Source organism: Gallus gallus, chromosome 15 (genome assembly GCF_016699485.2).
Source record: "Gallus gallus isolate bGalGal1 chromosome 15, bGalGal1.mat.broiler.GRCg7b, whole genome shotgun sequence".
In the NCBI taxonomy this organism is placed as follows: Eukaryota; Metazoa; Chordata; class Aves; order Galliformes; family Phasianidae; genus Gallus; species Gallus gallus.
The window spans coordinates 6,137,437-6,149,773 of record NC_052546.1 but is presented as its reverse complement, the minus strand read 5'-3'; the positions used below and the strand labels follow the sequence as shown (position 1 = coordinate 6,149,773).

General features: G+C 41.2%; 1 protein-coding gene across 48 annotated transcripts in view; it reads left to right on the top strand.

Annotated features, from left to right (window-relative positions):
- The window catches only part of ATXN2 (ataxin 2), a 50,014-nt gene extending 37,802 nt beyond the window's left edge, over positions 1-12,212 (top strand). For 14 of the 48 annotated variants that reach the window (XM_040648466.2, XM_040648464.2, XM_040648461.2 and 11 more), the window contains 3 exons: positions 5,815-5,960; positions 6,849-7,076; positions 10,513-12,212. In XM_040648466.2, coding sequence (XP_040504400.1) covers positions 5,815-5,960; positions 6,849-7,076; positions 10,513-10,716 — 578 coding nt within the window. In that variant the 3' untranslated portion in view covers positions 10,717-12,212. Of the gene's footprint in view, positions 1-751; positions 806-5,814; positions 5,961-6,848; positions 7,077-10,512 lie in introns of all 48 variants that reach the window. The other 34 variants (XM_040648462.2, XM_015275569.4, XM_040648453.2 and 31 more) reach the window with 5 other exon arrangements.
- Positions 12,213-12,337: the final 125 nt, after the last annotated feature.

Below are 12,337 nucleotides of genomic sequence, written 5' to 3'. Positions count from 1 at the left end.
GGATGTATTCTTGTGCCAATTAATTGCTGTGTTACTGTGTAGCTGAACTGTGTATGCTTGTAGATAACTGGAATTCTTTGAAAAACTTAACTTTTGTGTTTAAAAAACAAAACAGAAACTTGTGTAAAACCAGACCTTGGTTTTATACAGATGCATTTCCTGTTTTTTGTGCTGTCATTCCTGTCCCCATTCTCCCTTCCTCTCTCCCCTTCTGCATATGTTTTGCTGGTCTGGTATTGTCTCTAACTTTATCTGGTTTCTGTCTCAGCAGTAGAGTAAATTCTATTACCCTGATAGTACAATGGTGGATATAATGTAAGCTTCAAAGGATTCTCCAGGGACTAAGTGAACCAGTCACCAAAGGTGTCTTGGAACTGTTAATAATGACAGTGAAACAGTTGAACAAACAAGGGGGGCGATTTATGGTCTAATGTAATTACATTTTAACCTTCTTGTTACAGTGGATTGTAATAGATCATGAATTGACGTAAAGTTTATTTGTATTAATACTCAATTAAGAACTGAAGACCTCAGTATCACAGTGTAGAAGGAAGGCTTACCTGGGACTCGTGTTGTTTCATCTCCACTCAGTTGTAAAACTAAATATCCAACCCTAATATCAACTAAGTAAATACAAATATCTGCATGATTCTACAGTCTTTTTTAAAAACAAAAGACACTGACCTTTCCAGAAGACGGGAAGCATGCACGCGGCAAGAGGCTAATTTACCTTTCTATTTCCCAAATTCAGCATGTCCCAAAATACCATACAGCAAGGAGACAGGCCCTTCTTTCTACTTTGCCAGTGAGTTGGGTTTTTTGTACTAATTTTGATTGTACAGAAAAGCACTATCTAAAGAACAGATGTTAAACGAATGGGACGTGTTGAGGGGAACAGGTTTCCTTGCACCAAACCAGTATGTAGAAAAGGCAGGGAAGTTCCTTTCAGCGGAAGAGCTGTTGAACAGATTTAAAATACCACAGGAACATGTTTTTTGTTGAGTTGTTTTGTTTGATAAACATGTTTTAACTCCAGTACTCACTCTCTTCATCTGCAACCAGAAATGAGTGCCACGTGTGGACAGCTTTTCCTTAGGTGAACTCTCTTGTTCCCTTTCTTCCGTGGCCCAACTGGGGATGTAAGCCTTTGCAAGTTAATGAACTTCCTTAAAAGGAGGAGTGCCTCATCTCTTTAGAAGGCTGGAGCTCGAGTTCAGAGTCCCTGGGAGGAATTTGCTCAAGCTGCAGCCAGGGTGAGGGACACTGTTTGCATCTCTGTGCTGACCCTGCAGACATTGTTATAAGCAAGCACTAAGTAAGAAAGCCCCTGACATCTAACAAGCAGTGCTTGGGTGTTCATCTCAGAGCCCCAAGGAAGCTGTTTGGTGTGGTCAGGCTGGATGGGGTGGGCTGGAGCTGTCAGCTGGGACATGGGGAAGGGAACTGCAGCTTCAGGGTACTGTCAGACTTGCTCCTGTACTGCAGTGAGCCTATCTTGTGTGGCCAGCTGCAGCCTATGCCAGGCACTCTTCTTTCTATTTTTACTTCTTTTTTAAATAAACTGATACATGAAAGATGTGAGAAATACCACTTGTTCTCCAAAGGTCTCTTATAGAGCAGCCATCCTGTGTGTCCCTTGTACAGAACTGGTTTTATCTAAGCTAGCCTTGTGGGATGCTGACCTGTACTCTTTTATACATATTGATTTGGTGCATGGAAATAATTTTAAGAAGCTCGTTCCTTTAGTGGATAATCTTTTTAAGGAAGTCCACTATGCCTATGTGAAATGACTTCTGTAAATGTTGATATTCTGAAAGAAACATTGCTATTGCTTTGCTTCCTACCATTCAGGTCTTTTAAATGTAGTTATCCTCACCATCTTACTGGATCTGGCAATAGTTTTGAAGTTTGTTCACTGGTCAGTTCTTGAAAATAGGCTTCAGGGCATCTTTGGATGATGGCCACCATTGGCAGCACTGAGATTCCTACCAGGGAAATAAGAAATTACATGATATGGTTTCTGCATCTGGGAGTTCTGCTTGGTTTCTGCTGCTCTGACCTCTTGATTTCAGCTCCTTTGCTGGATTTGGTAGCTGACTTTGACATGGGTTGCACTTCTGTAGAGCTGAATTCAGTGATTAAATGCATCTGATATTTGTGCTCTCCTTAGTACTGCCCAACTTAACTTCACCGTGTGTATCTCCAGGTTAGTTCAGTTACATATTTCCTTCTGGGAAACAATCAGAAAGATGCAGCAGGTTTCCTCAAGGAGCGTTTCTTGGGGAGAGGAACATAGGGCACGAAGGTGAGAAACGGTGTGTTTGTGCTACAAGTGAGACAGCAAGGGGCTCTGTGGAGCTGTTTTGTCCTTGCCTGGGGCTTTCCTGGTGCTTTGTGGTTACTGGATGGCAGATTGAAAAATGTACGAAGTTCTGACATGGGAAAACGTTGGATAATCTGTGATTATTATTATTATTTTTAATTATTTTTCGCCCTCCTGTCTTGTCTGGTTTGTAGTGAGCTGTTTTGATCAACAGGGACAAATCTGTTAAAAAGTTGTTGAACTTGCTTTAGTTGTGGCTTTGTAGGTGAATTTCTAGAGACCATTTTGCAAGACTTCTTCCAGAGGCTTGCTAAGTTGCTCCAGAGATTTCAGTGGCTTGTCATAAACTGTTAATTGCAGCAGCTACACGTGGAAATCCTTTTACATTCCTAGAGCTAAAATTTGACCTCTGGTTTGAGGTAACGTAGATCAGTGCACCTATTTCAGGCTTGCAGCCACTCTTCCTGAACCACTTTTGATTCGTGTCCAGGATTTAGATAAGTGTGCAAGTATCTTCTTTTGAAATGCACTTTTAATATTAATATTGCTATTAAAATGTAATTTGCAGCAGCATCTCTGCTCAATTTAAGTGAACCTGTAGAGATCGTTATAGCGAAGACAAAACAGGAGAGGAAAAGCTGGGGAAATCACAATTCTACAATTGAAATAAGAGAATTTCTGTTCTGCACAGCTATGGATAAGAGGCTCTTGGAATGTAATGGAAGCTGATGGTATGATAGTTCCTCATCCTTCCCTATTTTTGGGGCACAATTCCTGTGCACCAAACTGTTTTTCTGAGAGTGAAATTTCTCCTTGTGAACTTTGATTGTGTAATGTATCTGTTTCAGAATAACTCTGTTTATTATTTTCTGGGCTACAGGGAAATGAAGGATGAATTGCACTAATGGTTTCAGGGAGTACCACGTTACTTTGGGGCTCTGAACAGGCAGTGTGGCAGGATGTGGGAAGCCTTGAATATCGTACAACTTGGCATTAATTTTCATGTATACTCAAAAACCTCTTGAATGGAGAATAAGGTAACTTAGAGGAAGACATGCCAGCTCTGCGGCCAAGGCAGTGAAATGAGAGCTGGGGAAGGCAAATCTTTGGTAGCCTGCCCTTTGGCAACAAGTGGATCCTGCTGTGAGTTTATTACTTCAGCAGAGATAATAACATCTGGCCTTCTTCAGAGTATTGTATAATAACAAGGTTGAGAAAATTTTCCTGCTGTAGGAAACTGTAAGTTTCATACTGTAAAAATAATCTTGGTTTCTGTTGTTCATTTCTGTGTAGTGTTTGTAAGGAGGAGTGGTATTTGAAAGTTGTCCAAGTCTGAAAGTGGTAGGGATGCTGCTGCAAAATAAATTTTAGTAGTGATATGAGAAACAGTGACTTCCCTTGCTTTTGATGCTTTTGGAAGTGTAAATAAGTGCTCTATCTGCAGAAGATAATGTGGTTTTTGCTACATGTGTCAGGCATGAGTACACTTAAGTGCAAAAATTCAGGGTTGCAAGAGCATATGGAGTTCATCTGCACTAATAGCCTGAAGCACTGTGGTGCACATCATTGTGAGACCACTTGCTCAGGGAAGGTTTAGTAGAGCTTTCAGGACAGCAGGGTGGGATTAAGTTAAATGTGGTGAGCAGTTGCTTTATAAAGGAGAGACCTCCGTAATGGCCTGCACAGTGGAGAAACATTTCCATTAGACAGAAAGATGCCGAATGCTTATATCCTATTAAGTCTGACTTTTTTAGGAGTAGTGTTTGCAGCTTTATAGCATATCAAACTGCAGGAAAAGGGATGTTTGCACAGGGTAATTGTGTGTCAAGCACAGCGTGGTTGCTGTCTGAGACAGGCTTTTGTTCTATAGTGTTGTGCTTTCAGATGCAGCTATGTTTTTGTGTTGTTTCTCCTCCCATCTCGTCTCTTGTCCTTTCTATATATTCAAGCAGTTCTGTGTGTTCGTGAGCATAGAGCCCAGCACAGTAAAACTCCTTAGAAGGTGCAGCAAGCAGTTGTCTGCAGAAATGAGATCCTGTATTTCTCTAGCAGGGGGAGATGGTTGCAACATAACAGCTGCACTTGGAGTTACTCCTTGTGCTCTGCTTCCCGGGTATGCTTACTAAGGCAAGAAAATGCTACCACAACACTCCACCTTGCAAAAAAAAAAGTCCCAACAAATAAACAAAACTACTTCAAATTCTCTTGCAATACAAAACCCGTGAAAGAAGCTGTCACCCAGCAGTGAGCAGTGTGATTAGCTTTGGTCAGAAAGACAGAATGGTACCAGAACAAAGGAGGAGCAGTTGCAGGGAGCAGATTCAGGAGAAGGTTGTTGTTTGCTTTGGTTGTTTCTCTTCCAGCACCATTGTCAGCAAAGCTAGCCACAGTCCTGACAAGCTGTAGAACTGGAAAGAGGAGTGCACGTTGTCACGTGCAGAAGTGTAGCTGCAAGCTGTGGAGAGGTTGTGGCACAAGATCTAAAAGCAGTGAGGGAATAGACAAGTTTCATTTTTTAGAGTCTTACTTTCCGGTTGCGCACTTGTTGTTTGTAGGAAGTCTTGCTGTTATTATGGCTTTTTATGCTTTCTTTGATTCCCTCAGATTAAAAAATAAATAAAAAGGGGAGGAGGGGAGGGCAACTTAGTGTGGCCCTTTTTGAAGTAGAACTGGGCAGGCCTCCTTGGAAAGGATCTTGTTGATATTAGCTTGCTGTTGGGAGACTGGTATGGCTGTAGCAACAGATGTGGTTTCACTTGTGTGAGTTTCATATTGCTATGTTTTTTTTTCCCTTTTTTGGAGTTTCTTACCTTACTTGCTACTGTTTCAAGGAATTAAGAATTTCATGGTAGTGTTGAAAAGCTCATGTAATGGTGGTGATCCAGAAAACTCTGTAATCGGCCTTGAGGGGAGGAAGAGAGACATTATTTTAGTGCAAGACGCTGACTTCTGCAAAAATTCCTCTGCTCTGATGTGTATACTGTGTGTCCCTGTAGCTCTTAAGCATACATGCACTGTGTATGCCTTACACGGACTGTACTGTGAGCAATTTCCAGAAGAGTAGCATGGTGAGGTTAGCCAGGTATAAGGCCAAATAATTTTTTGGATGGTGGAAATAAAAATGGCTTGTAACAGCTTTTTAAAGAACATTTCAGGAAAAACTAAATTGCAAAGATAAATTTGATATCTCAAACCAGTCTATTGACAAAACAAAGATGAAATACTGCTTTTCTCATATGTAGTATCTGTTGCATTGTCGAACTAGGGAAGATGAACTGTCTAATTATGGTTATTTATAGACTTCTCTGCAAAATCTACATGAACACAAGGTAAGATACTCAGCTATTTGGAAGATAAATATTTATTATAGAAGGGGGAGGGAGTATTTTTACGTTACGATAGAGAGATAACGAAATCTTCAAGTGCAGATGGTGACTTGATTAAATGCATATTCCATGTCTGTTGTTAAATATTTCTCTTTTTCATCCTAGTTTCCACTGGCTCACTTGCTCAGCAGTATGCCCACCCTAATGCTACCCTGCATCCGCACCCTCCGCATCCTCAGCCTTCGGCTACGCCAACTGGCCAGCAGCAAAGCCAACATGCTGGAAGCCACCCTGCTCCTAGCCCCGTGCAGGTAACATCTTAAGGGAGTGAATGTCTTTAAATTGTTTTTAAAACACTCTACTGGAAGGAATTGCATTGGTTTGTGACTTTACATCGATCTACTGATTCCCTGAGAGGTAGAACGGTGGGGGAAGTTGCCCAAACTACCTGCGTGTGATAAATCTCACGCAGGAACTGTCCAGCTTTCTGTGTTTTCTAGAAGTAAAGATATATCATCTCATTCTTCTCTACTTGTAACGGCCAAATGTGGTAGTCTCATGGCATAATTTGTAGGATAAGCAAGGAGGAAAACTTGTGGCAGTCTCTTTTCCTCACTAAGTGCCAACATGAGTCTGACCATACGTTTCTCCATCTCCACAAGGGATGAGGTGTAGCTCATTTCCATGTTATGATTAAAGAAGACTCATAATTTTGTTGCAGCTTAATGTGAGTGGAGTTGAAAATATCAGATTAACGCTAAGAAGGATTTTTCTCCAAGGCAGGCAGCTAAAAGCAAAACAGTACTTGTGATAATGCTGCATGCATTGTAACTTCCTACTGGTGGTGATTTTGAGCTCCTCTCATTGCGGTTAGGAAGTACGTCCAATGCTGAGGCTGCAGAGTCTCTTTGTGTTTGCCTGGCACTGTAGGTTCTGGTCAGCACATCCATTTTCCAGGCTTCTCTATATGACTGTAGTGCAAGGGGAAGATGAGCCTGGTGCAATTGCAGTGAGTTTTCTGGTGACCACAGGTGTGGGGATCCTTAGATTTGTGACTTAAAAGATTGACAATGGGGAGCAGTTTTGCAAACTTTTTTTATTCTGGAAAGTAATGTAAACATCTCTCATTTCTAGACCATAACCTAACTCTCACTGATATACTGTCTTTCTTTCTTTCTTTTTTATTTTTTTTGTTGCAGCATCATCAGCACCAGGCTGCTCAGGCACTCCACCTGGCAAACCCACAACAGCAGTCGGCAATTTACCACGCAGGTCTAGCTCCAACCCCACCTTCCATGACGCCAGGCTCCAATACGCAGTCTCCACAAAATAGTTTTCCTACAGCACAACAAACAGTCTTCACCATTCATCCCTCCCATGTTCAACCTGCATATACCAATCCGCCACACATGGCCCATGTCCCCCAGGTAAACACAGTTTAACAACCTTCAAGACTAAATGTCTTAATGCCACACAGATAGGACAGTTGGGCCTGCTGAAGTGATTTCCATTCTGTCACCTCTCAGCACAAACTACCTGTTGTGTTATGTAGGTTTCTGTTTGTACATTGCCTTTCTTTTAGAATTTTACAAGATATTTGGACCTCAGCTTCCAATACCCAGTGCATCTACAACTGTAGTTTAATAAAGACATCTTAAGCTGGCACTGCTACTGAAAGAAATTGAGCTCTCTTCCCAGTTCCCGATTCCCATTCTTGTCCTGCCCCCCCATTCTGCTCACAGAACTGTTTGGCCATGCAGCAAACCAGACTGGGGACTTGATTCAACTGAAGTGTGCCTCCCTTCCCCCTATTTTAGGCTATTTCTCAGTCAAATCAGTTCACTACTCGGGTTCACTGCATGATCACAGGAAGAGCTGGCATAGAGAAAGGTTGGAGACGAGAGCTGGGTGGAAGAAAGCTGAATTGCTGCTTTTGGTGGCAGTTGTAGGCTTTGTGTTGTAGCCAAATTTGTACAAGTACATTCAGCAAAGGATAATACAAATGGTTACTGGGCAGTAGCAAGGCTGCACTGCAATGGGAGATTGATGAGATTTAGTTCAGTTGATTTGCAAGACAATCCTTGCTAAAAGAGAAAACCGTGCGTGCGTGTGTGTGTGTCTGGTTCTAAGTGAACTGCTTGTGCAGGAGATCCCCAATGGTTGTTGGGCAACTTAATGACAGTCTTTGCTACAGGATCAGAAACCCACTTCTCTTAACTGGTCTCTTGTGGTCAACTCACTGAAAAAAAGGATTTGGGGAAGGGAAGCACATGACTGATTAATCAAGAGCTCTGCGTAAAGCAGTGTTGCAAAGATTTTCTGATGTTTACTGAATCTCATGGATTTAGTAAGCTTTGTCAAGGAGCAGACAATTAATCAGTAATTTGCCTGCACAACTGCTTCTTTGGATCAAGTTCTTGGTGCCTGGCTTATTCTTTCTCATACAGGTTAACAAAAGTTGAGATGTCATGACCTAACTGCAGGTAGGGAGGGTAGTCAAGTAGGACCCTGGTCCCATACTGAATTCTGGTAAAATCTCTCTGGGACAGCCAGTTAAGCAAATCAATGAATAGTTTTGTTTTTTTTTAAGAATTGTTTTACTGATGTTGAGTTTATAGCTTTTTAATTCTGCTAGGCTTTTTTCTTTTTGCATTGTGGGAGGATAAAGAGAGGATGCCCAAATGTGACTACTGCTATTGTGGCACCTTGCCATGTCCTCCCAGGCTCTGATTTCTGCCAGAAACAGATACTTGGCTTATGTGAGCTATTGCTCTGCTCTGGCATGGTGGCACTGGTGTGAATGCCTAGGTCTAAGAGCTTCTTGAGATGCCTCAAGATTGCCACCTGCAGCCCTTTAGAAGGGTCCTGTTGGAAGCTTGCAGGTGAGTGGCATGCTCAGTGCCGTGCCTTGAAATGTGAAACACATTTGTTTCAAAGGCAACTTAAAGATAAGACCGTACAGGAGTTGTGCTGTACACATCGTGGCCAGACTCGTGCCTGCGCTGCAGGATGTGGCCATTGTCTTCCTTTTGTGTGCCAAGCACTTCGTAAGCAAACCTTGCTAAAGCAAATCAGATGCAAGTTTTAGCCAGAACTGACTGCTTAGTCAGGATTTTTAGCAATTGCAGGCAAAGCCTGCTTTACCCTTGATTTTCAACGTACGCAGTCTTTTCTGCTGTAATTTTTTAGGGTGAAAATTACAATTACGATCCATAATCCAAGATATTTATACCAGACTAACTGACTTGGAAATGAAGTAGTTCCCTCAAAAAAAAGACAAAAAAACAAACAAAAAAAAACCTCTCTAATGAAGGAATAACTACAGCTCTGTAAGAAGTTTTAAATGTGTGTAATTATTCCATTGTGGGGAAACTAATCACTGGATTTAATAGTTTCTCAGCAGTGCGATTTCCAACTGCTGAACACCATTGTGAAATATGTAGTAGGAGTTTCAGTTAGGCAAACACAGGGGATCAGTTGAATTTCCCTTTAGGTTCTCAGATGAATCGAGCTGTTAGACATATCTCACTTGAGAAGCAGTACTTGAAAATTCATTACAATGTGCTGTCAGCTTCCAATTTGCAAAGCGTTTGAGCCACAGCGAAATTTTTTATCCGGTGTGTGTCTGTATTGAATCCAGCTGCTATATGAATAGCTGCTTCATAGTTATGGCTGCTGTAATAGCATGTTTGTCAAAGTGAAAATGGTGCCCATCCTGAAAGGTGTTTTTGTTTCACAGCCTTATCTTCTATGCCCTTTTTAGAGCAAGAGTGAGATTTGAACTGCAGTTCCTGCCTTTAAAGGCTTCTTGAGTGCTATTAATACAGTGCAAGTCTGATAAAGAGTTTGAGGAATGTCTGTGATGAGTCAAATAACCCTTTTGTCTTTAAGAAATAAAATTGTAGCCACTACCTGCTATCTGTCTTTACTGGCCTGTGAAAGTCGTGAGGCTGCGATTGCTGCACCGTAGTGCCCTGTCAATGGGATCTGGTAGAAGGACAAAGCAAACCTTAGGTGCAAATAATTTTTGTTTTCCAAGACAAACTGACTGAAAGCTCTAGGAGTTCCTTAATGTGTTGTGCTTTTAAGAAACCAGTGTTTACTCGTTTTTCAAAACAACTGACAATCTCTAGAGTCATGAACCACTCTGAGCAAAAGAAGTCAACCGACAAGTTACTGAACTGGTTTGCCAGAAGGTGATCAGCCATAATGAAGATTAATCTCCTTTTTTCTGCTGAGACTTAATTATGATTGCTTAGATTACATGAGGACCTTAACTGTGATGAGCTTAACTGGAAACAGAACAAAGCTGACCTAACAGCATCAAGGGATGAAATCACTCATCTTAGAATGACTGCACAGATGAAAGATAGTGTGGGCACAGGTCACTCGAGAGCATTCCTAGGGCAGGGAGCCATGAAAGAATGTGGAGCTGTGTAATAAGAAGGGAGCAAGGGATGTCAGAGCTCCAGTGCGTGTGAGGTTCCTATCTGCACCCAGTGCGTTCTTTGCATAGGAAGTGCTTTGATCTTGGTTACTAACTATAATGTTTTGAAGATTTGTTGCTGAGGTTTAAAAAAGATATGTATCCCTCTGTTTAATGCTAGCAGTCTCTCCCAGTGTGCACTGTCCAAATTATTGCTAAAATTCAGAATGTGACTCGGAGCCAGCAGTAAGGATTTGAGCCTTTTTTTAAAGTTATTACTTCAGTTGTTGTTATCTTTTTTAATCCCTTTGTAGCTAATCTAGTTAAAATGGAGTAAATCTCTGGATTTACTGGTAGAGCTGGAGAAAAATTGCTAGTCATGTGGCCAGGAGAGATGCCTCCTTGTGACCATTATACTAAAGAGCTCTTTGTTTCAGGCTCATGTACAGTCAGGAATGGTTCCTTCTCACCCAACTGCCCATGCTCCAATGATGCTAATGACGACACAGCCACCTGGTGGTCCCCAAGCCGCCATCGCTCAAAGTGCACTACAGCCCATTCCAGTCTCGACAACAACACATTTCCCCTATATGACGCACCCTTCAGGTGAGGAGTGTGTGCCCGGGAGACCTGCACCGTAACTGAGCCAGGTCACAGTAGCGAGGAGAACTGTTACGAACCAGATTTGGGGAAAAGAATAACAAAAAAAAAGAAAAAAGAAAAGAAAAAGAAAAAAAAACAACAAAAAAAAACAAATGGAAGATGTCCTTTTAGATGGCAGGCTGCTGATGGCAAACTATTTGTGCATTTAGTGTTTGTACTTTGCCAGCCCAAATGCAAGCCTAGCTAAGCATGCCGGATTTAGCTAATGTAGCAAAGACCTTGTTTCTGTGTAGCTGAAGTACAGAACTGGATAACTGTGCAGACACTGACACGGTGGGGCTGTGTTCTTCCAGGTATTGCCATGGTTTTGCTGTGGGGAATGGACTGTCTGCGTAGCCTGCTCATAATGATCCGGGGGGTTGTTAAATTTAAAGCGATCGGTGCCAAGGACAGGAGTGACAATGTTGCTTGGGGGTAGTGCTGTTAGACTTCTACTGACCGAAGTAAAGTGACAATTGAAGTCTATTCTTTAATTCAGAGTAATATTCTGCAGCTTTACTTTTGGGGAAAAGTAGGTGCTATGTGACTTCTTTCCGCTTTAAAGTTACTTAGGTGTCTTTATCATTATTTGTTTCCAAACAGCCTCTGATGTTATGTCTTGGGGAATGTATGAGCAGAACAAGCTGCTTTGTGAGGGTTTAGGGAGGAGAGAAACATCCAAAGGACATCTTGATATGCAGGGTATTGTTTTGTTCTTTAAAAAGAAAAGAAAAGAAAAAAAAAAAAAAGAAAAAAAAAAGTTGAGCTCAGTAGTTGTCCTGTGACCACTTTACTAGCAAACTGTTGTGTGGCTTGCCAATCTATTATTTACATTTGAACTTTTTTTTTACAGTACAAGCCCACCACCAACAGCAGTTGTAAGGCTCATCTGGAATAACTGAAAGGCTGGATACCTTTTGTAGGCCAAATACCCTCCTTCTACTGCTTCTGCCAACTGGAAGCACAGAAAACTAGAATTTCATTTTATTTTGTTTAAAAAAAAAAATTGATTTCTTGTAACATCCACTAGGAATGCTAACAGTTCATCTTGCAGTGGGAGAGATTCGGACTGAGTAGAGGCATTTAGGAACTTGTGGGCTATTCCATAATTCCATGCACTGTATCTGAGTCCTGCAAGTGCCCCAACTCTGCTTGCTGAAAACTGGAAGTTATTTATTTTTTAATGACCCTTCAAAGTTATGAACTCATCAGCTAGCAAAAGAAGTAACAAGAGTGATTCTTGCTGCTATTATCACTAAAAATCAAGACTTGGAGATCCCTTTTACTTCTAACTAAACTTGAAACAGGTTCAGTAAAAAAAAAAAATTCTAATCGTCAAACTGATGAATTATTATTTATAAATCACGTTTGATGAGATGATCACTATCGTGAGACAGTGATGTAACTTTTAAGTTAAGAAAACTTTTACTTTGTAGATAATATAAAATAAAAACTAAAAAAAAAATTAAAAAATAAAAAAAGTTTTAAAAACTGACCTACGTATTGTTTGTGTTTTGCTTTACCAGTATCTCTCTTTAATGTCTTCTCCAGCTTCAGACCTATGGAACTCCGTCAGGTGTATGTGACTTGCAGGGCCACTGCAGATACAAGTCGAAGGGT